Source organism: Ascidiella aspersa, chromosome 1, assembly GCF_963924565.1.
Source record: "Ascidiella aspersa chromosome 1, kaAscAspe10.2, whole genome shotgun sequence".
In the NCBI taxonomy this organism is placed as follows: Eukaryota; Metazoa; Chordata; class Ascidiacea; order Phlebobranchia; family Ascidiidae; genus Ascidiella; species Ascidiella aspersa.
In genome coordinates, this window is record NC_139447.1 from 20,920,840 (window position 1) to 20,948,812 (window position 27,973).

A 27,973-nucleotide genomic window follows, 5' to 3' on the forward strand; every position below is an offset into this window, starting at 1 on the left:
AATAATGTTTTACATCACACCTCCAACAGCTAACGGTATGTTTTTTTTTATATAAATTCAAACTGTAGATTTCGTTTTAGCTCTGAACGTAGTTTACGCAATGCAATGTGTATATTATTTTAAAAGCGTGTTTCAGCATCCGCGAGAAACAGATGTTAAGCTATTATTAGATCAGACGGCCAGCGCGCCGTATTTTGTTTCGGCCTGCCAACCCATTTAAAAACGTTTTTTACTTCTGTGTTAATTTAACGACGCATCTGCAAGTGTATCCTATAGCAAGGATGGTGAACCACTGATGACCCACCACAGATTTTTAATGACCCACTTGTCTCTCCAAAAATACTGAAATGTTATAAAATCATTGTCAAGAAAGGATAAATTTAAAAAACAATTCTTTGTTAGATAGCAGTCTTAATATTAGTAACTTTGTAATGGACAGTGCGCGTATGCCTAGTGGTAACACATTTTTTTTCAAAATGGAAAAAGTTTTACGCCATACCTCAAAACCTCTCGCGGCACTCAGTTGACAATCACTGAACTAATGTTATATTATCCCAAAAGGGGATTTGATAATTTCATGGGGTAATTTTAAAATGATCTAAGAAGCTTTTTGAAACCCTGAATAGCATGATATAGATCGTCTTTACAGTGCTTTTTAATGTTTATTTAAAAAATAAATCCCACGATATAAATAGATTCATGCATATGCAGTTTTATCTCTATTGGCGCGATTCTTTTAATGTCATCAAAATTACATCACGACTCGGGATAACGGCCTTCAAATTGACTGATTTACAATTTCAAACTTCATTTATTTTTTTGGTGTGGCCAAAACTCATTGATGACCATGGCTACTAAGGTAGAATTAGTTTCCAACATAACATAAAAGTAATTCTTGTTTTGCAACACAAAATAATTAATTACTTCTAACGAAACATAAAAGTAAGACAAGGCTTTGTACATGCCGTCCGCTGTGGTGTTTAAAATGGTAATATCTTACAAAATAATCGTATATGACATAAGACGCTGTTCAACACAACATTAAGGAAACCCTTGGCTGAGGCCATATGGATATGGTTGCTTTAATATTAGCGCCATTTTATCTATAATATATTGATTCTGTCACGAAACAAACCTTTTAGTTTTCAATTATATTAGTTACAGAATGGAAAGTTAAATCCAAAGCGCTAAGATTGTGTAAGTGGTGGCTGCCTATATAGCCTTGTCTCACTTCCGATTGTTGATGCAATACAACAGTTCGCAGTGTATTAATATACTCGCGCTTACGTTGTGATGCCTGCTTTATTGTGTGGGAGGCTATACGTATACAGCCTCTATGTCAGGACGGATGTGACGTCGCTGCAGGTGTTTGAGTTAGCTTTTTGATAAGCATCTCTGCTTGACAAAGTAGCGTATTTACTGTCAGAGCCTGTTGCTGTACTATGTGAATATTGTACTAATGTATTTGGTATTTAGGATTATGTGGATTTTAAGCAGAATTTACTCGTATGTAGTTATCCGAAGCACAGTTTTATAAAGTAATGGTGTTAATTTGATATGATATATTGATGTTTTATTTCTAAGATGCAAACAACAAAGGTGTAACAAATATTCTATAATATATACAATTTTCGTACAGTATTTGGTGCTCGCCAACAGCTAAAAAAATCATGGAAAACTGAAATCTGTGAATGAAAAGAAACAAGAATATATATCTCTTACTGTAGAGCAGGTTTATGTAGACTCAGAAAATCATCCGATACGCAAACGTATTGCAATGATCGAAGATCAAGGAAGTCAATTTGGAGAAAAATCTAAAGATCCTAACCATTCAAAAATTACTTCATTTAAAACCCGTAATTACCAAAATCCCCCGTTGAACTATGAAGCTAAAAATCAAACGTGGGTGGATATCGGCGAGGAAGAAATTTATGTTGACATGAGGGGAAGCACGCCCAACACACATAGACGAGCGAATTCTTTTACTTCTTCCAACCCTCTGCCAGTTCCAAGTCACACCAGTAATGCTGAACGGGTAGATGCACCAATACCATTGACGGAATCAATGCCTACAAACAAACTTTATTTCGATAAAGACAGATCTGAATTTGCCGCCATACGTTCTCCATCTAACTCGTATTCAAGCCATGACCAAGACGACTATGCTGACATGTCAGGCGTTATCACTCATTCGCGTAACCAAAGCCCTATTCAATCGGCAAGACGTCCAAGAACCATTAAAACCAGGTCACCTGGGCGATACAACGAAACTTCTCAAGCAAAGATTACTGGAAAAAATACATTTTCAAAACAAATTCTTTCCGCCCAGCGCAGCAGATCTCAGTCCAACATTGTTCAGGAATCTTCTACGGTAACTCCGACCTTCGCTGTTTCGGCAAACTTAGACAAAAATGTTTTATCACCAAGAAAAATTACTGTTTCTGCTAACATCATGGAAGGTGGATTTAACAAAGATGACGATGATGATTATACGGATTATCAGACAATGAGCTCTAACGAGCAGGTATTTCATAAAACGATTATAGAACCTCAAATAACAACACTAAAAACACCAAACCTGAATTCGCGACCGTCGAGCACTAAAAACGTGTTTCACTCAACATCTCTTACTAGCTTATCCAACCAAGTTACTATTCCATCGAAACGATTTGGTTTTTCTGATTCTAGTGAAGATGAGGAAACAGCTTGTCAGGTGCAAAGAACTAAAAAGAACGAATCAAAGTTTACTTATCGCAGTAAATCTGTCAATGATTGTAAACTTACCAAATTGTCTACATCTTCACAAGAAGACATACTATACAAGCAAGAAACCACTGAAGCCGGGCGAGCAGCGAGAAAGTACTTACAACATAGCGATACAAGGCTGTCCCCTATTAAAGGAGATATTAAGAGAAGTCCTTCAATTGGAATCAGCAGGTCAACATCCAGGGCAGGCAAAAAGGGTGGTGTTATTACTCGTATTACAAAAATTCGTCAAAATAATTCTCCTAAGAACCTAACGTTTGACGGAGATTTTATTAATCATTCAAAACCTGACATGGAGCAAACAGAACAAATGTTGGAAAGTAATATATGTGATCCGATCATTTCGGCGAAATATCAAAGGCAACAAACTAATACATTAGATAGAGCGGTATTAGTAAATTATAATGCAGAACCGAAGTTAACGGCTTCCGACACAACCCTTGTCAACAGGCAACCCCTGGACGGGTCATTAATTATGAAATTTCTCGCAAGTGATTCACACAGTCAAACTCTTGATAAAAAATATATTGAATGGCTGGCCAAAACATCTCCTTATGCCTCTCGTCATTCATCGACCTCTGGTAAACCAGATAGTTCTTTGGGAAATTGCCAGCCACCAACAGACACTAAATCACCTGAGAATACTTCCGATGACGAATGCGACAACATATCCTTTACCAAGTTTACTAAAGGCGTTACCAACAATTATCGTCTGCGATTTGCATCAGAGTCTACTCCAGAGCCAATAATTTCGCAGAATAAAGCTTTATCTCTTAGTCAATATGCCGAGAAGCATTCAAAAGTCATTGAAACAAAATCACCGCATTTCACTGAAAAATCTCGGGACAACGTGGAGAAAGATATAAAGGCTTTAAAAACAGCAATGACACTTAAACCTATACCACGATCTGAAAACGTCGAATTTTCCGATTTGGCAGAAGCCTTTTACAAAGATTACAAAAAAGATATACAAAAAAAGACAAAAAAAGATTCTAAAAAAGCAGACAAGAAATCTAAAGACAAAAAGTCAATCTCACTTAGAAGAAGTTTTAGGTTTGGAAGCAAAAAGAAGCTCTCTGACTCTCCATCTGATTTGTCATTAAACCTTGAACCAATAGATGTAAGTAGGGATTGTTCCGAAAACACACCTGATATGTCAACTGAATCAGTTGGAACTTCAAATTTGAAACCACCAATAGGAACTTCGAATAGTATCAAAAAAGATAGTATATCAAGAGAACGATCCTCGTCATCTTCATGCCACGAAACGCGACATAGTGCGAGAGAAATCTTGAACAAGGTACAAACCCTGGAAAAAGGTTCAGCATTTAGCAACTCGCTAGCATCTCCGGATATCACTTTTAGAGGTGGTTCACTGCGAAGAGACGACCCTGTTTATCAAAGCAATCTTCGAAATTCAACATCAATTTCTAAATCTAGTACCCTCGGACGACTGTTTAGCAAAAAAGTAAAGGAAAGAAGGGGCTTAGATGTCACCGATTCATCAAGTAATTTATTTAAACCCAACGGCCTGCAATTGGAAAACCTTACCACCAATGCCAAAAAAGACACAACAGAGAAAAATCGCGTAGTATATGACAATTTAACTCAATCTCAGCGCTATTTACGACTTGGCAATTTATATCGTGGAATAGTTATGAATGTAAACGATGAGAAAGAAGAGGCGCATGGGACAGATATTTTGTCATCCAACCTCAAACGACACTCACTTTCCAAATCACCTCCTATTAATAAATACGCAACTATAACAGGGTCGTACTTTCATCAAACGACTACGTCATCCATTAAACACAATTCGTTGGCTCGCCATTTGAGTTCCGACCCAATAATCAACACACCGAAAGACGAAGCAACAAGAGAAAACCGTAGAAACAAGAAAAATCGGTCTAGCTTAAAAGGACTAAGTCTTACCTTTTCTGGGAATCTCCCTAAAATTGAAGGTGGAAATTTATAAATAATCTTGATAATGATAATGATCTCAAAGAATACTATTGTTGTGTAAAAAGTAACATCTACGCTATGAACTTTTACTGTATGTATTCCCATACAATGTGTGTTTGGTGTTTAGGTATTTCTCCAGTTAGTAAAACAGAAGGACCGGATGCTACAAACAAGGACAAGCCAGAAAAGGTAATGTGTTATAATTACGTTTTACTTAAACGCAAGAGATAAGATATATATTGTTTAGTTTGCAGTTTTTCAGCGAAATTGAGATATCTAATTTTTGTTATGACAAAAAAATACAAAATCATAAATAAGTAAGGAGTGGGTACGAGAAGTGGGTAGAAAATAGAGTAAACCGTTGAAAAACCGAGTACCAACCATTAACTAATTAGCGTAGGAAATACCACATACGCTACAAAAATTACAAAATGGCAAACTGTTACGTTATAAAGACCTGATATAGATAGGGGTAGATCGAGGATATTACTTTTTTAGGATATTAAATTTAAAAGAACTTTTTGTTCCAGGTCAAAGTCGTGCGCAAATGTGCAACTAAAATAGGCTATAATTGGAGTGATTATAGTTTGTAACATTTTTAGATAAAATTGTTCATATTAGAGACACACAACTATATGAGAAGCAAAAACGAAGTATAGTCTACGACCTGAACCGAACGCAATAAGTCAGACCTGAAGGGTTAATACTGTCGGCCAGCGAATACTGGCCTATTGAAGATATAACACAGTTGAAATGTTGTCGGATGCTATTCCAAACTAAACTTTTATATCTTTTTGTAACGATCTTTTCAGTTTTCGTTAAACTATTTTAATGCATTTTATTCGTTTTACGATACATTTAACGATAACAAAAAAAATATATCCAGCCGCGATTATTTATGTTATGCGACCCTTTTTCAACAATTTGGTTACCCCTGGAATAAACTATGAACTGTAGGCTATAGTTAGCTACAGAGACGACGCATACGGGGGAAAGGTGACCTTGGCAACACCACTGAAGTGCATTTTGTAAACGATTATAACTTGAAATAATTTTGACAAAATTTAAACAAACATGTGTTTTTTTTCTTTTTTTGCCAATTCAAAAAACGTCGCCTTAGTTATAATATATTAATGAAGACGGGCAATACTCGATATAATGTTATATATATCAAATATCAAGTTGTTTTGGCCAATAACCTGCGGGGTCATTGACATCACAGCTGCACAGAAACCAGGTCAAAAATTCGCGCGAAGCAAAAAAGAGTGAGTTAATTCTATTAAAAAATATGGGAGAGACGTTATAGATTCGCGCAAATAGAATTTATCGTTTTTTGGGATCAATTTTAATAGGATATGTTTGATAATATTTTATTTAACACAATTAGTTGAATATGGTATCTCATTATTTGTACGGTAACCTATTATATATATTTACTTTTATACCTAATTCTTGTAAAAATACTCCCCCTCCTTTTATCGGGATTTGTAAGGTAGGTTACTAAAACTTTCTTCTTTAAAGATACGTTTAACGGTATTTCACAATTCACGAAATTTTTAATGATAGATTTCAAATGTTCAATCAAGTTCTTTAATATCAATATTTAATATCATTACCCGATTTTCTATATGTTTTGTTACTTTAATCCATTGCCTTAGAGTTGAAGGTCACAATTTTGTTGCTAAACAAAGCCTGCAACTGAATGTTTGTGGTACGGGTCAAAAACCAAAGCACACCGCGGGCCACATATTTTGGTTCCGCGGGCCGCATTTGGAGTAACTTGGGCTACTCATTGAGTGAACGTATTGAACTACGATCATATTTGGCTCAAAAGACAAAGTTTAAACAGTTTAAAAACTATACTGAATTTTCACCCGATCCGTTAGAAATTAGTGCAGTTCTAAGCAAAAAGTTCTACGGCAATTAGGGCATCCAAGGGCAGAAAGAAATTCTATCAAGGATGTTTATACGCTTATGATAAGACCAGTCGAAACAAGGCTTCTGCCTCGGTTCGCACAACTGACCAAAAAAATTCAACAGCAACGCTCGCATTAAATGACTGATGAAATTTTGTATTTGTATAAATATATGCCACGGATTTTTTATACTTGCCGCCCCGCTTATCCTTATTCCGATTGAGATTACTACAGATTCGGTGTATTGCGTGGACTGGGGTGTATAAGTTTTGAGTAAACGTAAAAAGGGTGTACCATTCCGAATATGGTCGACAAGCACTGGTTTAAAGCAAAACTTCCTTGCAGTCGACTCGAACATAACATCAGATGTAGGCCTACCCATTTGTCACGACCGGATGTATTGGTAGGGAAAAATATTTTGGCAGTCCCACTGAGATATCAATTTGTTATGCTGTACGCAAGCAAAGCCAAAAGTGCTTCATTTCTTGGGAACACGAGTCAAAATGTGGACTAGTCCCAAATTAAGCAGAAGAGTGGACGAAAGAAGAAATAATCCTGTTAAATGGCATACTTTACCTAGATCTGGTTCTAAATCATTGGTATGTAAAACCAGGCAGTTTGTGCAAAGCGATAATAGTTCTAAACAATAAGTTGATATAAAACGATAAAAGCATTGTCTTGAAAAATCTAAAAGGCTTAACGAAGTAGTTGACTTAGGAGATGCTTTTGTTTACAGGATCCACTAAGGTCAAGGCAACGGCAAAAAGTATACCCCTTAAATACGGTAAGGTTGTAAAAATTGGAAAAATATATTTAACGCAAAGGTAGTTTTAGATTAACAAACGCTTAAATTTAGCTGTTTTAAAGGCATTCGGACCACTTTTCAATCTATATTTTACAGGAAGCAAAGCCCCGCTTGCTGGCAACGGCTAGGCTGATATACCAACATCTGTTGAAAACACAACCCAATCTACTGCGAAACCATAACGTTCAGGAAGAAAGTGGTGCCGATTTATTAACGTTTGGTAAGAAAACATTTATTTTCAAGAGATATATAGTTAACAATTAGTTTTACCTAATTTTAATAAAAATGGAGCTTATTTATTTCTTGGAAGAAAGTCATATTTTTCGCTGGAAAGAAAGTCACATTTTTTAGTCACCCGCACCACAGTCCACAGCTGATTTAAAAGCCATATCAGTATAGCTGCAGGTTTAGGCCTAACATCCAGCAAAGGTAACCTTTTTACTATTTTTAAACGTTTTAGTTCTTTTGCTCATTTAAAGCTTATAAACAACTAAGTTTGTAAAAAAACATAATTACGACTGCACAAAAGTTCGTTGTACAATATGAGTAAAAAGTACTCGTTTTCGAAATCGTTTCGAAAATGCTTTTGTCCGAGCAGAAAAATCTAACAAGACTGCTAATAAACATTAGGTTTAATTTTCAAAATACACTTTACCAATCACCCACGTCACACATACTACTAACGGAATTCCTTGTGAAATAGCCTACTGTTTGACTGGTGTAAATCCTTTCTCTCTATAATATTAATACAAGATGAATACCCGGCATGTCCAGGTTAAATCGATTTTGTAACTGATAAAGGACCAATGTATACTTGTACCTGATGCTATGTACATAAATTAAACTTGCAATATGCGCGATAATTTAAAACGCGATAATACGCGATAAACGCAAGGATACAATCAGATATGTTGTGAGGTATTCATCACTAGTGCATATCACGTTGTTCTCGGGTAGGTTTAAAGTATCTCCATAGCGATACACGGTCGGTTAATGGAAATTTAACATAATTCCAGAGTGAGTTTTTTAAATCCGCGTATTGCAAGCTATTCGAAAAACCATCACTAACAAACTAATCCGCAAATGTACTGTTCCTAATAATCCCACACTGCTTTAAAACACTGAACATAGAAGTCTTAACTTCGCAAAAGTGGTGACTTTAATTTGATTTTTACGGTTACGAAAAAGCTGCGTCCAACGTCAGACAAACCCGTAACCCGTTTGAAATGTAAACGGCTTATACTGTTCAAACTGCGACAATAAACGCGATATTTTTCGAATTCTGCCTACATTTTGCGAGTTCAAACGTACTGCAAGACGTTTTAAACCAAAAGTCTTTATTTGAACGTTGCACTACATGGCGCTACAAGTTCGATAACAATAAATTAAATACCATGTGATGTTTTTTTTCGTTTTCGTGTAGCACAGTGGTTCTCAACCTTTTATGCTTCGTGGCCCCCTTTGATTGGCTCTCAACCCTCGTGGCTCCCCTGCTTACAAAAATAACTAGCATTGTATTTATGTCGCCAAGCTGCCATATATAGACGCATTTGATATTGTCCAAAATGTGATATAGAACTCTGCTGGAAAACCGTCTAGCTAGGGGATTTACTTTTACCTATGTTGCAGAGAGCAGTGAAGAATTCCGCTTCTGTTATTTCCGCTTCTAATATTTTTGATTGTTCTTTTTGGGAGATCTAGGGTTTTTCATTTAAAGCGATTGAGGTTTTGTTTAATAGATTTCCGTTTTGTTTATAGAGTTGCTTGTAAAATCCGACTAGGCCGTCCAAAATCTTGTTTTAGTCAGTTATCATTTTATTGTCGACCAACAGTATGTTAATACCCTTCTTTTCGCAATGTCTTTTTTCCAAGTTTAAAAAGTATTTTGTATTTTTCTCGCCCTCCTCTGCCGCAGCGAGCCCTACTTCGCGTTACGGCGCTTTTGGTTTGGCGCAGCATTAGTTCGTCAAGTTCCGATTTAAGTTTGGACAATTTTTCGTGCAAGGGGTCTAATTATATGGGCCGAAAATTTATTTTCGGGACATATCTTGTTTTTGCCGTTATTCTTTTTTGGTTTCCTATGGTTTCCTATGGTTTCCTATGGTTTCCTATGGTTTCCTATGGTTTCCTATGGTTTGTTTCAGACCGACTTTTGTCCGAAGCTTTATAGAAAAAGTAGACATCGTAGAACCTTCAAATTTTCAGACATGGCGTAGAGTGGTATGTAGGTGCTTTGTAAAAGTTTATGAGGCTCCACTCCCAGGGGCCTTTGCTTGGGGGGTAAAAACCTGAAATATTGCGTTTTAGCACTTTGTAGCTAACGACAGCCATCTAGCAGCAGAAAAACTTTCATACAGAATTCGTTCATATTCGCTTGCTTTGTCCAGCTCGCGTCGCGACGAGGCGGCTGCTGGCATCCCTGCTGCGCCCTATTGTCCCGCGCGTGCAACATTTGTGTTGGAAGTGGCTTGCCTAGTAAAACTATGCACATGCGACTTGCCTTTCATAAAGAGGCCTCTCTAAGTAAAAAAACCTATTGCTCTTACAACACAAAATATTTTACCACCGCAAATTTAAATGCGAATCCTACAGGCAGTGTACACATCTCTGTTAGCACATGTTGTAATTGTTGCACCATTCAAACATATCAACACCAGGTCTAAGCAAATATAATTATACAAGGGCCGCAACAACAAAAAGCTTAAGTTTAACGCATTCTTAACGACGACGTTACAAAGCTACGTCATAACATGGCGTCATAAATAAATAAATCTTGCGTTTATTGGATTTAAATTGGCAAAACTTTCAATATAAAACGTGGCTTATTAGGCACATAAACGTGTTTGCATATTGCTCAAAACTACAGATTTAAACTCTGTTTCAACAGTGATTGCTCAGACCAAGGCATGGTAAAAATTTACACAGTAAAAGTTGGAAAAAGTATAGCAAACCATAGACGTTAAATCATTTAGAGAGAATGAAAATATTGACTTTTTAAACATGCTAGCTGACCAAAATGTGATAACATGGCCGTAAGCATTATCTACGTAAATTTTTATTGATCAAATGTATGTTTCGATTATTTGCCAAAATCTACGCCATATTTGAACCCCCTTCGCTTCAAAGCCATAAGTTATTATATGATTATACACAACTTATAATTGTGTGTAGATATGTTGGATTGGAGTAACATACAGAACAGGTGCAAATAGCAAATATTCTCCAAATACGATGTTTCCAATATTCTCCAAATCGTATTTCATCGTATTGTTGCGGTAATACACAAAGAGGTAAGGCCGTGAATAAAGTTTCACCCACCGTACAATTAACGGAGGGAAGCATTGCGAGTAGAGATGTTCAAAGCAGAATATCGGCGACACATTTATAATGCTTGCTTTAAATGCAGCGTCAGCATTTTTTCGGGCGACCAATTACTTTGCGATAAGCTTCGCCTAATAATCAAGTGTCCGCTGCAAATTTAAATGCGAAATCTTAAGGCAGTGTACGCCTCTCTGTTAGCACCTGTTGTGCATGTTGCTCCAACCAACCTACCAACATCAGGCCTAAACAACTAGCAAAACTTTCGATTTAATAGTTTGCGTATTGAGAACATAATAGTGTGTTTCATATTGTTTAAAACTACAGATTTAAAGTCTGTTTTAACAGTGATTGCTCGGACCAAGCCATGGTAAAAATTTACCGAGTAAAAGTTTGCAAAAGTATAGCAAACCATAGGCGTTAAACCATTTTAAGTCTTTGGGAGAATGATAATATTTGTTTTTCAAACACGTAAGCTGGCCAAAATGTAATAAAATGGCCATACACACTATCTACGTAAATTCTATTTATCAAATATATGTTTCGATCATTTCCCAAAATCTACGCCATATTTGAATCCCTTTCGCATCAAAGGCTTAAGTGGGGAATTTTTCGGCCCATATCTGTTTTTGCTTGCAGAAACAAGTTAAGGAAAATGAAAAACAAAATATATAATATAAAATACACAATACAAAATATTAAAAAATAAAAAGTATTAAATAAAAAAAAAAATGAAAATAAAAATAAAACATAAAAAATGAAAAATTAAAACAAAAATCAAAAAAAACTAAATAAAAAAAATAAATAATAAAAATAAAAACATTAAAAAATAAAAATATTGAAAAATAAAAATAAATAATTAAGTCAATCAAAAATATTAAAAAAAAAATTGAAAAAAAAAAAAATTAAAAATTAAAAAAAAATAACACTAAACCTTGAAAGTATACCCCCTGACAAAATAAACAACAACCGCACCCCCGTCTAGTTCTGTTTTAGAATTATTTAAAATAGCGTCTTGCGTCTCGCCAATCAGTTTTTCAAAATCGTTTTCTTAATATTTAGCCTTCGTTTTAGTTCGGCCGCCGAATATCTAATAGTTTCTCCCCGAACCACTGCTTTCAAGGCGTCCGATCTAACGTAAGGATCGGTCGCGCCTATATGGTTTGCTGCTTTATAATAAGTGATTACCTTTCTTATTTTTTCCTTGTAACGCTGGTCATTTAATAGTAATGTATTACATTTTCAGCAGCTTCTACCGCGTGGTGCTGGGTTAATGTCGGTCCCTAGAGTAACCATATTATGGTCGGACATTATGCCGGGAACTATGTCTACATTTGTAATGTTTTCGACGAGAGTTCCGCCAATTAAAAAAATCTAAGCGTCGTGATGCCGCTGGTAGTTTTTGAATTCTTGAGAAAATTTTAACGGTTGGAAATTTGAGGCGAAAAATGTCTGTAAGTTTGTAATATGTCATGTATTGCAAAAGACCTTCTTTTGCTTTTCGGTTACGGTAATTTTTATTTCCCTTTTGGTCTACGAAATTGTCCAGAATTGGATTAAAGTCACCTCCCATGATTATTGGGGCGTCGGAAAAGCTGTCAAGTACGGCGAATAAATTGGTCATTATTCCTCCATAAGACAGGAATGCTTTTTCCCGCAACTGCAGTTGACTATCTTATTCTTGCAATGGGTATTACTACACGCTTTACACATCGTTAGCCTAGATAGCGCGTTAACAGTAAAACTATTACAGACAACAGAGTACCTCTGGCACTGTATGCACTCAAGCACCTTCCTTCGTCTTGTATTCTGGCTGAAGCTCCTCGCAGCGCGGCACACGTCTAAATGTCCCTTCGCATGAGGACATTGACATGTTTCTTTACCCTCTTCGACCAGAAATAACTCGTCCGTGCAGCGCTTCATTGCTACTTATATACTTGTTGGAACAACTCCAGCAAACGAAAGTTTTCGATTGAGCCGAAACCAAAGCTTCAGCTTGGCAGCCAGGGCATGTCAGCGAGATTCTGGTCGCACATAGGCTAATAGATTTACTATTTGAAACCTCGTCCGGGCTTCGTTGCGGCCTTTTCCTTGACCAGTTGTTGGTAAGCTTCGGTATGCTTGACTTGATGTTGGCGTTGGATTCAGGTTGAAGTCCGGCGAGTTCTTATCAGCATCGTTTAGAGTGCTGCTTACGGCGGTTGTAGAGTGTGGATTGTTATCAGCCTTGTTGAGGCCAGCGCTAGATTGGGGTGCAACGGCCTTATCGTTTGTCTGTCCGTGCGCTTTGTCTTGCTTGGGCTCTTCTTGTCTTTTCACTAGCCGAGGGAAATATTTTTGACGGTTGGGACAGTTTGCTTGTTTGTGACCTTTTTTGTCACAATACTTGTAAGTGAACACTTGCTTAATATAACTCCTAATATAACTTGGTAAAGGGTTTTCTTCGACGTCCGTTGAATTCATTGTAAAGATTCTCATTCCGGTTAGCAACCCAACCTTGTCCTTCCTGTGTGTCACCTTTTCAACCTTTTCATATTTTGCCGATATTTCCTCTGCTATGATTTCACTGGGGAAAGGGGTGGGCACCCAGTTAACTGCGATATTTATCTTGTCGTTTTTGTAAAATTTAACAAATTTCACTGAATCTGCTGCGCAGAGCTTCGTGTAAAGTTCCAAAACATTTTGTCTATTGGTGTAGGTTATGTCGACGTTTTGGCCTCGCATTTCTGCAATCCCAACTAATTTCTTCAGCGGATAATCGATACTTTTGATCAGATTAAGAATTTCGTCCTCATACTAAGGCAATTCGGCCTCTAAGCTTGCCGCGTTTTTATATACACTGCCTGAGCGTAACTTGCTCTGTTTGCCGTTTTCGCTCCGCACTCCACGAGTGCCAGACTTGGAAATGAAGGCAAAAGGTTATGGGCCAGTAATAGGCAGCCCGAAAAAGCGTTAACGCCACATATGTGGCTGCATTTGAAGCAGCACAGTAATTGTTTTGGCACAGCGATAGGCGGCGTTAATTCAGACTTTAAACGAAATAAATTATATGATTAAACGAACATATTATATCGGTTCTAATTACCTGACATAAACGACAGAAGTTTGGTAATACCATGACCTAGCTTGAGAGTTATGCCCGTGGCCCCCACCACCGCTTCGTGAACCCCCAATGGGGCCGAGGGCCACGGTTGAGAAACCCTGGTGTAGCCTATTGTAAAGCAGGAAAAGCGCTTGTCATCCCTTAACTGTTTGCCGCTAATTGTGTTAAAAAACGGTTAACTTAATGCTTCTCCACAATAAGACTATCCCTTGTAAGAAGAAAGTCTGTGTGGAAGATACATTGAATCGACTGGCGTGCTTTAAATTATTTCCGGTATAATCTGCGAGACTGTAAAAAATCAAATTCAATTCTTCGTCTTGTGAGATTAAATTACACTTTGTACACAGTTTGTTGTACAATTCAAAACGGTATGCAACCAAAAAGCAATGTTGTGAGCTACCAAACTGCATCCAACACAAAAATAATCCCGTTTGAAAATGAAAATTGCTTACTAATTACTGTTGGCCGCTGAACATAAACTTAAAACAAAACAAAAAGGATGTAACAGCAATTGATTTTTAACTTTGATATTCATGCAAATACGTAATGCCGGCACCAAACAGTCATACGTAATAAAAAACCCTTAAAAAAATATTATATAAAATAAAAATTGCTTACCCGTGATCGGTTTGCGACGACGCTCGCTTGCGATGCGCGCTTATTTATCCGACTTTCTCTGATAGAAAGCCACTAATATTTTTTTTCTGTCTGGGAACACATGACCTTTCTATTTAACCACCAGATTCGTCGGAAATTAGTGCGGTTCGAAGCAAAACAGTCTACGACAATTAATGCATCCAAAGGATCAAAAAGTCAGACTTTTTGACTTTGAGGTCTTCGACAATGCACTAATTTGACTTAACAAATGTGCATAAGAAGATTAAGTTTAATAATACTTGACCACCCCGAACCCAAACACTAACCAGCACCCTCACCCAAATAATGTGCGTTAATTTAATAATTATAAACCCTTCAGGTCCCAATACCTGAATTTGTGACGAAACAATCCTATATACCAGGGGTGTTCAAATGATTTCTGCCATGATCCACCACAGTCAAACCTGACAACAAGATGATCCACCAAATACGAATAGTAAACATATTAGACACGCTTTAATTTTTATGGTGCTTTATTTATGTAAATGTACCCTACAACATATTAATAACTTTGTAAGAGTCAAAAGTAAAGTATGCTACAGCACCAAGATTGTTTCACTGAGAAAAATGATGAGTTGGTTTATACCAGGGGTCGGCAACCTTTTTCTAGTTGCGGGACAAAATGATAACTGAGAATTGTGTTATTAAAATGTTAGAACAACTTTTCATCAGGCGGACCTCGGATTTTTTCACTTAAAAGCGTGTTTAATTACATTTAAGGAGGCAGTAAAGTGTTGGCGCAAATTGCGAAAAGGGCGTTTGTTTGGTTTAAAATTCGAGCTCAAACGTCGTCATCCATACTCCCAATTAAAAGTGGAATAAAACTACTTTAAAGAAAGGCGATAACTTTAATAGTTAATCTTGCTTAGTGCTTGTCAACCTTTGTAAGTCAGGGCGCACGTGGCGAGCGAAGCAAGCGCGATTTTTTACGTATACCGGCATTTCTTTTAAATTTGTTGCAAGTTTTTATTACATTGCCGAACAAAAAAAAAATTATATATATATATATGTCCAATATTTTTGATTACGTTTTCCGTTAACGGCAGCGAAGCGCTTATATAGTTCAAAAGACAGCATCAAAACGTTGAAAATTTTTCGCACTAAGGTTGTTTCAGTTAAATTAGTCAAAAAGTATTTGAAATGGACTCGTATCTAGTTTGTCAAAGAGGCGGCGGACCGAATGAATTACATTGGCGGGGCGCATCCGTCCCGCGGGCCGTAGGTCACCGACCCCTGTTTTAGACTTCAGGTCTTACAATAGCATCGAATTGGGGCTTTCTGTCGCTGACTGATATCCTCAAACGCTCACAAAGATTAGCATTTGGGAGTGTCGTTCTATGCTTGATATTTTACAAAATTCATCAACACTGACAATAGGTATTCACATAAGACACTGTAGAAAGTTTATGTTTTCAAAACTACATTAGAAGATCCGCACAAAACGCTGAAGAGATCCGGAACCGGATCGCGATCCGCCATTTGAACATGACCGCTATATACAATGGACGAGAAACTATCTTATGCCCATCCGAGTTTGGACTTTTTCCCTGCGTACATATAATTATTACATTAACGCACATTATTTGGGTTAAGATTCGGGTTAACGTTTGGGTTCAGGTGGGTCAAGTGTTGTTAATTCTATTTTACATTTTTCTTATCTTTTGTGAATTTTCATCGAATATTTTCAATTTATATACTCGGGAGTTTACCTAAAGTTCCAAATTAGTGCATTGCCAAAGTCAAACTTTTCTGCCTTTGGATGCCTTAATTGTCGTAGACCATTTTGCTTAGAAATGCACTAATTTCTAACGGATCGGGTGATTTAACCCCATTGCCCGGCTTATCGCTTAGAACAGGGGTGGGCAAACTGCGGCTCGCGAGCCGCATGCGGCTCTCCGGCATGTTTTTTGTGGCTCTTCTAGTTGAATCGTAATATTTAAAAAAAATCTAAAGATTACCAAGAATACCGTTTATAAACGTTTCTCTCTTTTTCCTTTCTTTATTGTAGGCCAGCATTTCGTTTATGACGTCACATTAGACATAGAGGCCGAAGAGTTAGTTAACAAACGACTTATATTAATAAATATTTTGCGTATTATTTTGCTATTACCGTCATATTGTGTTGATTATTACCGTTTTGTTATATTACAATTCTGTTATTATTGCGACTGGCCTTGCATTATTAACCGTTTTCGTATTGAAATAATTGTGAGGCTCTTTGGTGCTTGTATTTTCTGCAAATGGCTCTTCCATTGAATACATTTGCCCACCCCTGGCTTAGAATCTTAGATAGAGAAGTCTGAGCGACGTTCTCTGTCTAACTCTTTAGGGCCACATGTCGGAGACCGACCGGCGGACAAACTTTGCCACTTTATTATAAGATTAGACGAAATACCCGGTGTTGCCCAGGTTAAATAGGGTAGTTACTTATAAAAATAAAATGAAGCCTTTATAAATAAGCGCGATATATTACGTGCATTCGTGCAATGCCCCGATTTTGCGTGGTTAAAAATGTATGAAGCATCAAGCGGTTGATTGTGGATCACCACCACATGAACGTGTATTTTTACCGAAAGTAATGTTCCGTATTGTGTATAAAATGAGTCGGGTAAATACATTCCGCAATTGAATTAGGTTGCGACCTTTGTGAAAACAGCAGCAGTATTAGGCCCTACGTATTGGCAAAGGCGCTGTGTCCATAACAAATGCGTATTCCCCGGGTCAAATCATTCTCGAGTATATGTAAAACAAAATGTAAAATTCCATCAAGCTGTGGCATTTAATAACTGTATTACATATTATGTTGTTCCCTGCGTCATTTTCTTGGGCCGCGTGTTACTGTCGATGATTGAAAAAAGTTACTAAAAAAGCAATTCTACGGATAGTGTAATATTCTGGCTTAAGTGCTAAATAGTGTCTAAAGTGGGAAACATTTTAATTTTCTCCAAATAAAACATTTTAATTTCCCTAATCGGTAATTAAATAGTCATACAGCATGTGTTGGTCGTCCCTTGACTACTTTTCGCTGCTTGTGCCTGAAATTGGTTGACTAGTAAAAGCTTCCCCACAATTGGAGTCACACCTTTTAGCTTGTGTGGAAGCGGCATGTAACGGATGGCGTCTTATAAACTATCACATTTATCTGCGTGACTGTGAAACATCTAATTAAAATTTTACATTTTGTTAAAACAGTAATGTGTATAGCCAAATTGCAATATTGTGTGCTGATTTAAAATGGAACGACTAAATACCTAACGGCTAGCACGTCAAACATCTTTTACGCAACGAAAAGCCGTGACATATATCGATAGGAAACCACTCACAAACGTAAAACCTTAGTTGTAGCAGCAATTGTTCGCATTGCGTGATATTCAAGCGAATACGTAATCCTGTTACCATACTGCGTCCAACGTAAGTAAAATCTCGTTTGAAACTGAAAATTGGTAACTATTAAAACCGCCACATTAAATGCGATATTTTGTAAACTCTGCTTAAATTTTGCGCGGTAATATACTTCAAAAAGGTCTTAAACATAAAAGTTTTAAGTTGGAAACATTAAAATTTATTTTAATTAAGGCAATATACTTAATTTGATTTATAGTTCCAAAAGTCTTTTATACAATGCATCAAAGTATGTAACTAAAAAGCAATTTTTAAACAAACAAATGAAATTCTTTGTCTTGTGAGATTAAAACACTATTTTTACACAGTTTTGTTATACAATGCAACAAAGTATGTAACAAAAAAGCAATTGTTTGAACAATTCACAAACGAAAAACCTTAAAGAAAATACGTAAACCCGGTACCAAGCAGTTCTAAACATAAAAGTATAGATTCAATCCTTCGTCTTGTGAGATTAACTTATCATTTTTACACAGTTTTTCTACAATGCAACAAAGTATTTAACCAAAACGCAATTTTGGAACCACCCACAAACGTAAAACCAGTAAATTTGTAATCCCAGTACCATATTGCGTCACCCCCCCCCCTCCCCATTAAATGCAAATTTTGCGAAATCTACCTAAATTAGCAAACATCAAGAAGTTCTTCATTTTTTTAGGCAATATACCTAATTTAATTTTATGTCCACGCAGGCATTTGATTTTTATGTCCACGTAGGTAGTTGCGTTAAGAGTTTTATGATATGTCGCGCGCGCTCGGGGAGAAGCGATCGCACTTTAACGCCACCCCTCATTTTGTTAGGCGACGATTTACTCCCTTATTCGAGCTCTTGGTGTGACGTCGCCGGTCCTTTTGTTAGGCGACGATGTCGTTACTGTGTCTGCCTCGTTTAAGATCATATGCCAACGAACGACCGGGCGAACATATCGCGACCGTCATCCGCCGTCCGTCCAGCGGACAAACTTTCAAATTTATTATTAATAGATATGGAGCAGACGAAGCCCGACACACCTTTTTCCCCATCTTCTGTTGGTTTCTTACGAAGGGCAAACCACCGACCAAGACACCAACATATATAAGATTTAAATTTAGACCATTTCGTTATTATTATATGGGCCGAAAATTTATTTTCGGGACATATCTTGTTTTTGCCGTTATTCTTTTTTGGTTTCCTATGGTTTCCTATGGTTTCCTATGGTTTCCCATGGTTTCCTATGGTTTCCTATGGTTTCCTATGGTTTCCTATGGTTTCCTATGGTTTCCTATGGTTTCCTATGGTTTCCTATGGTTTCCTATGGCATGTTTCAGACCGATTTTTGTCCGAAGCTTTATAGAAAAAGTATACATCGTAGAACCTTCAAATTTTCAGACATGGCGTAGAGTGGTATGTAGGTGCTTTGTAGAAGTTTATGAGCTGCACCCCCAGGGGCCTTTGCTTGGGGGGCAAAAACCTGAAATATTGCGATTTAGCTGTTTGTAGCTAACGACTGCCATCTAGCAGCAGAAAAACTTTCATACAGAATTCGTTCATATTCGCTTGCTTTGTCCAGCTTGTGAAGTGACGAAGCGACTCACCGCCTGCTGCGCTTTATTGTCCCGCGCGTGAGACTTTCATTGTGCGAAGTGGCACGTCTAAAACTGGGCTCGTGCGACTTGCATTTTAAAAAGAGGCTTCTCTTTAGTAAAATTACTTAATGGTCTTAAGAAACAACTTATTTTACCGCCGCAAATTTAAATGCGAAATCTGGTGGCAACTCCAATCCAACATATCAACACCCGGCCTACACAACTTAAAATTGTGTGTTGATATGTTGGATTGGAGTAACATACTATACAGGTGCAAATAGCAAATATTCTCCAAATACGTTTTTTTCAAATATTCTTCAAATCGTATTTCATCGTATTGTCGCGGTAATACAAAAAGAGGTAAGGCCGTGAATAAAGTTTCACCCACCGTACAATTAACGCAGGGAAGCATTTCGAGTAGGGATGTTCAAAGCAGAATATCGGCGACACATTTATAATGCTTGCTTTAAATGCGGCGTCAGCATTTTTTGGGGCGACCAATTACTTTGCGAAAAGCTTCGCCTAATAATGAAGTGTCAATAGGGTGTATTTACCGCCGCAAATTTAAATACGAAATCTTAAGGCAGTGTACGCCTCTCTGTTAGCACCTGTTGTGCATCTTGCTCCAACCAACATACCAATATCAGGCCTAAACAACTAGCAAAACATTCGATTTAATAGTTTGCGTATTAGGCACATAATAGTGTGTTTCATATTGTTTGAAACTACAGATTTAAAGTCTGTTTTAACAGTGATTTACCTAGTAAAAGTTTGCAAAAGTATTGCAAACCATAGGCGTTAAACCATTTTAAGTCTTTAGGAGAATGATAATATTTGCTTTTCAAACACGAAAGCTGGCCAAAATGCAATAAAATGGCCATAGACATTATCTACGTAAATTCTATTTATCAAATATATGTTTCGATCATTCCCCAAATACTACGCCATATTTTTAAAAATTAAAAATTAAAAATTAAAAATTAAAAATTAAAAATTAAAAATTAAAAATTAAAAATTAAAAATTAAAAATTAAAAATTAAAAATTAAAAATTAAAAATTAAAAATTAAAAATTAAAAATTAAAAATTAAAAATTAAAAATTAAAAATTAAAAATTAAAAATTAAAAATTAAAAATTAAAAATTAAAAATTAAAAATTAAAAATTAAAAATTAAAAATTAAAAATTAATTTTTAATCGGTTTAGGTCTTATTTAGAGTGTTCAGCTACCCAGTGTCATATTAACGAAATTCGCGTGGCCCAAGGGGGAGATGTTTCTCTTGTTCTTGTAAGGTTGGCAAATATCTGTTTCCGAATACTCATTAACATTGAGCAGTCTGAACACAGATATAAACTCCATGGAATATTTATTAGATAAATCATTTGATAACTTTTATAGAGTAAGTTGTTTGTATGAGTAGGCTACGTATACTACATTTTTTTATTTTATCTTGTCTAAGAATTATAGGGTCTGCCAAGTAAAATAAATCAAAAACGACTGACTGTGTTTTGTGTGCTTCCATTCGGTCACGTGGTACGTACCTCACATAAAAAACATGTAATCTAAATATCTTGTTAAAACTAAACCCTTTTTACTTTGGTCACGCAAACCCCTATTTAAAGAACCCCCTGCGACCGCACATAATTGCATTAAGGTATAATGTTTGCTTACATTGTACAAGATAAACTATCCATTTTTGCAAGTTGTATAATTTTAAAGTATGAATACATAAGCTCAACTTAAGTTAGGTATGAACCAAATCGTAAGAGGAATATTTAAACAGAATTTTCCGGTACATCAAAACTTCACAAACCGCCTAAGCACATATGGGCCTATATTAACAAACGTGATAAAGTTGGAAAATATTAACGTGCGATATAGTCGCATATATGCTGATAACAGTAATAACTGAATACCGTATAAAAAAACAGGAAATATTATACATGAGCATTGCGCGTTCGGTCACGAATTGGTGTCATGGCTTCTATCGCGTACTCAACCTAGACAACAGATGAAAGAAGACCGTAAACTTTTAACATCGGTAACTGCAGCCAAATTACGATGGCACACCTGCGGAATGTGGCAGGTTTTACAGGAAGAAGGACTCATAAATCACGGTAAAGAAAGTAATCACGTAAACTAGAGACATAGATGTTTAAATTTGTTTTGTACTCTAATTATTGCTCCGTTATTTAACTTTTAATTTTTTGTGTACGATTGTAGTGCAACAGATCAAGAATGTTTTTTATATTGTGCATAGTTCTTGTGTGGTGCTTCAATTTCGTTGATTTTTTCTCTATACAGCTGGAGTCACCAAACTTTTTTCAATAAGGGCCGGATAAATGTAATACCTGACCATCGTGGGCCGAATAACTGTTTAGGGTTTACGATCGCTGGATATAATTTTTTGTAGAACGTTATTAACTCGATTATCGTTAAGCAAAGAAAAAAAACTATGTAACAAAAACTATGATAAGCTTTATTCAGTTGTCATACAGTTTAAAAAGTCTTGAAAATTTAGTATAAAATTGCATCCAACAAAATTTTAACTGTACTTCATCTTTATTAAGGAAATATGCCGAAGGCTGCACTTTGGTGTTCCCTGTTCTACAGCATTTTTTTTTCATTGCGTCCTAAAAAGGTCTTTTAAAGGCCCACTACGTAAAACAACTTCGACAAACAGGGCGGATACAGGATTTTTTTATTTTTAGAACGACGTCATAATGTTATCTCATAATGTGACGTCATAAAACATTTAGTTTAAAAAATACGGCTTGTTGTCTCGCGCCACTTCTAAAATCCATTGTAATTGCGCGTGGTGCGAAAAATGCGTTTAATTGTGCAAAACGTCTTATATAGTCCAGTTTGATAGAAATTGCTATTTAATTCAGTATTCACCGCCTTTGGAATGCATATTATAGACTTAATTAAAACAGAATAAAGTTTGCGCGAAGCGCTAAAAATGCAATAAACGTACATTTTCTTTGAGAGCGGGACATGGCCTGATATCACTGTGATAAAACAATAACCTAAAATAAAAAACTCTTCACCAAAACAGTTTTTAAAATATAGTACAGTAACATACGGCTGCCACGCGCAAAATAAAAAAAACAAAATAACATATTAAATTAAAAAAGGTAGCATATGTCAAACAAGCTGATAACCACTTGTCCAGACTACTCTACTTGATAGTAGACATGGGAAAGCTTTGGCCGCTGGGTCGTTCAGTCTGCTGGGTTTGGCTAAAACGAGAAAATGGTGAGAAAAAAAACAACGTTACTTTATAAACCCAAACAACGCGTGACCGGGCCTTATAATTACGAATTAGTTTATGTTACAAAATGAAAAACACATCCTAATTGTGCTCAGGTTGTCTTCAGAGGCCTTATCAAAGCAATTGTTGCAAAATATGACATTGCCTATATACAGTTTTGATTTTTTAAACAAAGTTTTTTTTTTTTTTAAAATTTTACCAACAGTATTTTTTAATTTGTATGAAACGGTTTATATTAAAAAGAATCATTTTCCAACTTTTCAGTTTCTCATGAACGATATTTCGAAGACTTAAGCTATTTGTACCAGTTTCATTATGACGTCACAAGTTATATGCGACAAGACAATGATGACTTGTTAAACAAACATGATGCGGCTAGCGCGAGAAGCAGCGTTGACTCGGGAATATCGCAGGTAGGCTACGAAGACTTGTTTAACGAAGGTTAAATGCTTTAAATTTTATTAAAGCGTCATCAAAATTGGGTTTACCAAATAAAAGATCGTGGTTCTTTATCTTTCTAGTGTTTTTTCCCCTAAGAAAACAATGGGTTTCAATTAGCCTCTCTAAAAAATAATAATTATTACCTTAATCAATAAATCATGCACGCAAGCAGGAGAGGCTAGAAAAACAACTAGCCTGTAGTGAGGTTCGAACTCACGACCTCCGGTCAAACCGGGACCTCAACTATTAAGGGTTTGATGATACTCTCTCTGAAACAGATGACTCCATTGCCAGCAACATATAGTCAAGAAAAGAATCTTATCTTGAATAGAAACAGAAATGGCATTCTATGAAGCAATTAACCAATGCCATAAACATTCAGAAAGTTAAAATTTCAAGTTATTATCTCCCCCCTTCTATAATGGAATCTGAAATATTCTTCGGCCTGGCTGGATCGCTCACATTAAAGCTTAGGTCAACTTGAGTGAAGTCATTTATGACAGTTTGTGTTTTTTATTAAGTAACTGAACAAATAAAAATATATGTGCATATTTATATTTTTTGTATATAAATTTATGTTTTTAGGTCTAAAAAACCTTTAATAATTTATTTAGGTAGCATGGTAAAAATGACTAATCAATAAAATGTTATTGCCTCAACCCAGTTCTATGCACTACCACGTAGTAGTGGCGTAGCCAGCCGAAATTTTTTTTGGGGGGGGCAAAAAGTTTGAACTTTTTGTTTAGCTTTTGTCATTGTAGCCTACTAACCGCCGTATCGAACACAACAACAATGTTAGCAAACCGTTTCGAGCAGCAACTGACTGAGTGTTAACGCAACACTCAAAATCCATTAAAAGAGCGAAAACTGACTTTTAAAGTAGTAAGTAAAACTACATTAATGGATAGCAAACGTAATATTAACTACATCGTTTGTGACGTAACAGTACATGACAATTGAAGGTGTGGCATGCCTGTGATCAACTGTTGTGGTACTGCTCACAAATGCTAAAAAACAAATTATTAAGAGTAAAATGTTTGTAAATTTTAGGCCATGCCCCCCTCCTGGCTACGCCTATGCTACGTATATGTGTATCTCTGTGGATTTTCCATAGTTATAAAGAACGTTTCAGAGAAGTTATTTTATTTATGCGGCATCCTAACCAGTTGCCTGTTAAAAATGTATATTACTGTTTTATCATAAACAAGCCGTTTTTTTATGTAATGTTATTTTTATCAAATTTTCGTCACTATTAGCGCTGAAGGCACCGCCCAATTAGGCCGGCATTCTCAAGGAATTTAATTCCATTTTGACATATTTTTAGACAACACAACCCAACGTCCAAATAATAATTATTAGCAGGTAAATGGTGAACTTATCAGCGAAGACTGTGAACCTAACTCTCGTTCTTCATCAATCGCTTCTTCGTCGCGTATGATCACCGGTGAAATGTCGCAACTGATGTTGAACGACATCGACCTTACCGAAGAAATCACTTATCTACAACAAAATGCGCAAGATGCACTATTTCGCTTTGCACTACGAAAACGGTAAGATGTACTAGTAAACAAGAAATTATTGTTTTATTTATGGGGTACGTAAACATTTTCAGAATTGAAATTACAAAGTTACGTCATAACGTGACGCTATGGTACAAGTAAGCTTAATAAACTTCGCTGTACCCAGTCGAAATCTTGCGCAAATATGCGACTGAAAATCGGCACAAATATAATTAGGAAGATTGCGGCAGTGCGTGTCACTAATTTTGCGTTTATATGATTTAAATTGACAAAATGTTCTATTTACACGTGACGCCTTGTGCACACGATCATTGTTCGCACATTTCTGGGTATAATAGTCACGATAATCTGGGCAAATCAGTAAGACTCTTGGCCCAACAGCCAGGGAAGAATCCAGACTACATTTTTTGCCGACTTCCTAGATACTTTTTTTTCGCCCCATGTATACAACAGCTATACAAAAAAACATGTCAAAAGCCTTCGCGAAGGCAAAAACATACAGAGCGTTTATCCTGGTAAACTTTCACGTTTAAAGGTGTTTCGTGCGAGTGACTGTATTACAAACACGGTATTGATCCACGTCTGGCATAAGTGCTGCATTACTTTAAAAAATGATTAACCAAATTGTCCTGCAAATTGCATTACTACATATTTGTTTAGGCAGTTGTCTAATAAATTAAATATAAGATATATTTAATGTGTTCCCTTCAAGTACCTATGACTATAAGCAGAGTGTGTTTAATTTACTTGCAGGACAGAAGATCGCAGTTCTGAGGAATTGATGATGATATACGAAGAAATTTTACACATAAATGCGTTGGCCCATCTTTCCGACTCCGTATGTGTCCATTTAAATAATTTTTATTATCATTTAATCGGTCAGACAAGTGTTTCTTAAACAGGAGCCACTTGGCCCAAGAAATCCTTTTTTTTCGGGAAGAAATTCGAATTTAATGAAGCTTAAGTTTTTATAATTTGCTTATACGCAAGGCTAAGCTGCTTTAACGTCAGTGATTGACGTTTGTTGAGAGTTTTGACGCGGCAACATGTATTTACCAGTGCTTCGCAACAGCTATGCGGCGAAAAATTAATGTGCCGTTCATATTATACAGTGGGCCTTGGGAATACCAAACCAGATATTTGTATTTTTCTCTAACAAAGGTTCTTCTAATAGCTAGTATAATATATACCGGTAAGCAACACCTAAACGTAGTCCGGAAAGGTCCGGAACACCGTTTCGGTTAACGAATTTTTGCAGATATGCCGTATTGCAAAGTTGCGAAGCACTGGCCTAAACTACAGAGATTGTTCTACTGTAGGTTAGTTTTCTGTCATCAAGGTACGTAGTTTAGGATCAGAATTAGAAAAATCATTTTACATTATTTGAAAACGTTTGCGTTAACTTGTTATTGGACTATTTTAAATTTACTGCATGAGTTTTTTTTTAACATTTATGAATCAATCAGTTATAGTGTGATTGTTTGGCAAATAGCTTTTCTGTGATTATATTGGAAAAAGTGTTTGGGTTTATTGAGGGTTATTAAAACAATTGAGATCGACTAGACAAAATAATGTAATAAGCTGTATGATCATTGCAATATAGAATTGTATAAATCTTACTTTTAATTGAGATAATTGAAATGAAAGTAATTAAATTTAGATCAAGCGGGAACTTGCAGGTGTATTGCAGTTCGAGCATCACCAAGACTCGGGCATAACGCGTAAGTTTTTGTAGTTGAATTATTTACACGTAAATATATTTTAAAATGTACTTTGTTTCAGTGTTTAAGCAGGGCGATGAAGGCACATCTTGGTACATCGTGTTGCGAGGTTCTGTGGATGTCGTTATATACGGAAAAGTAAGGAATCATAGATATCGATGACGCTATTTTATCACTATTTTAGCACCCACCTTTTTTTAATTGCGAAGTTTTTTTTTTAAGTTTAAAATCGTTTACACATAATATACTTAAGTGTTAATTGGTTTAGTTACCTAATCCAGCTCATGGGATCCCTTTTAAGGTATAGTTGCACAAACGAACAGAATTCGGCAGGCAAAAGGCAATATATGTTTTCAGACACGCTTATCCGCTTTTAGTTTGTCAATTAGTTTGTCAATATATAAAAAACATATATTAATAATAATATTATCACAAGTTATTGGGTACGGTCAGAATTTAGAACGGTGCTTAATTTTAAGCACCAAAACGTCCTAAACATTTTTTAAACCACGATTTTTTTAAACCATGACTAAACATTTTTTAAACCACGGCCTGAAATCAGTTTAAATTGTAAATACCTGAAATTCTAAATAAATAAAATATTATAAATGTTCTACTATAATTATTAAAAAAATTAGGGCAAATTTAACAATAATATAAATTGCCGTTAAAACCCACGACAATCGTAAAATAAATTCGTTGCATTTAACAACATTGTCTAATTATTTTTAGGTTAAATTATTTGATGTTTTCATAAATATTGCACGAATAACACTCCTTTTAAAAATCCGACGCGATCGACCAGATGTGGCTTTCGACAGGTTGCCACCCCTGGTACATTTTGATACAACATATGTTGATTTGCATGTTCAGTTATTTAATTCCTTAGGGCTTAGGGTATGGGTTGTTAAACTTATTTTAGCTGAGTATACCCTTTCGATTTATCTGCACGTATGGTTTACCCCTTAGAATAATTGTAAGGTACCCCTTAAAAAAATTGGAAGCAGTGTTCCCTCTAAGAAAAATTTCTTGTTAGCAAATATTTTTTTAGTGTTCAAGGGTATTTTAAGGTTGAGTTAGCAGGGGCCCGGGCAGACCAATGTTTTTTGTATGTGGGCGAGGCTTGATCATTTTAAATATGACGCCACAAAACGTTAAATTGACACAACGCGGTAGGATATTTGATGCCTTTAACACACAATCAACAATCGTGAACATTTGCATATATTAAGATGATTTTTCCAATTTTGGAGGGCTATTTACCCCACAGCTGTATATGGCTGCACAGAAATCACGTACAAAATTCGCGCTAAACTCGAAAAACACAGTGTGTTTATGAATAGGAGCCATTTGTTGAATATTGCGTTCATGGGGATAAATTTCAGTTGTGCTAAAAAGATACCCCCAAAAATGCATTTCGGTTTCATGATCTCGAGTTATTGCCAAACACTCCATCCGCTGTGGTCAGTACTCTTCTAGACCATTTTTCCTTTTAGCTTGTTTTTCCTGTGTAGACATTCAATT

General features: G+C 36.1%; 1 protein-coding gene across 2 annotated transcripts in view; it reads left to right on the top strand.

The window, feature by feature from the left end:
• Positions 1 to 1,590: 1,590 nt before the first annotated feature.
• LOC146168237 (uncharacterized) overlaps positions 1,591 to 27,973 on the top strand; it is a 47,482-nt gene continuing 21,099 nt past the window's right edge. The window contains exons 1-10 of one of the 2 annotated variants that reach the window (XM_083394577.1): positions 1,591 to 4,727; positions 4,856 to 4,917; positions 7,381 to 7,428; positions 7,546 to 7,669; positions 21,425 to 21,610; positions 23,032 to 23,180; positions 24,568 to 24,758; positions 25,482 to 25,566; positions 26,389 to 26,449; positions 26,511 to 26,587. In XM_083394577.1, the coding sequence (XP_083250703.1) occupies positions 1,778 to 4,727; positions 4,856 to 4,917; positions 7,381 to 7,428; positions 7,546 to 7,669; positions 21,425 to 21,610; positions 23,032 to 23,180; positions 24,568 to 24,758; positions 25,482 to 25,566; positions 26,389 to 26,449; positions 26,511 to 26,587 (3,933 nt within the window). In that variant the 5' untranslated portion in view covers positions 1,591 to 1,777. The remainder of the gene's footprint in view (positions 4,728 to 4,855; positions 4,918 to 7,380; positions 7,429 to 7,545; positions 7,670 to 21,424; positions 21,611 to 23,031; positions 23,181 to 24,567; positions 24,759 to 25,481; positions 25,567 to 26,388; positions 26,450 to 26,510; positions 26,588 to 27,973) is intronic. The other variant, XM_083394638.1, reaches the window with a different exon arrangement.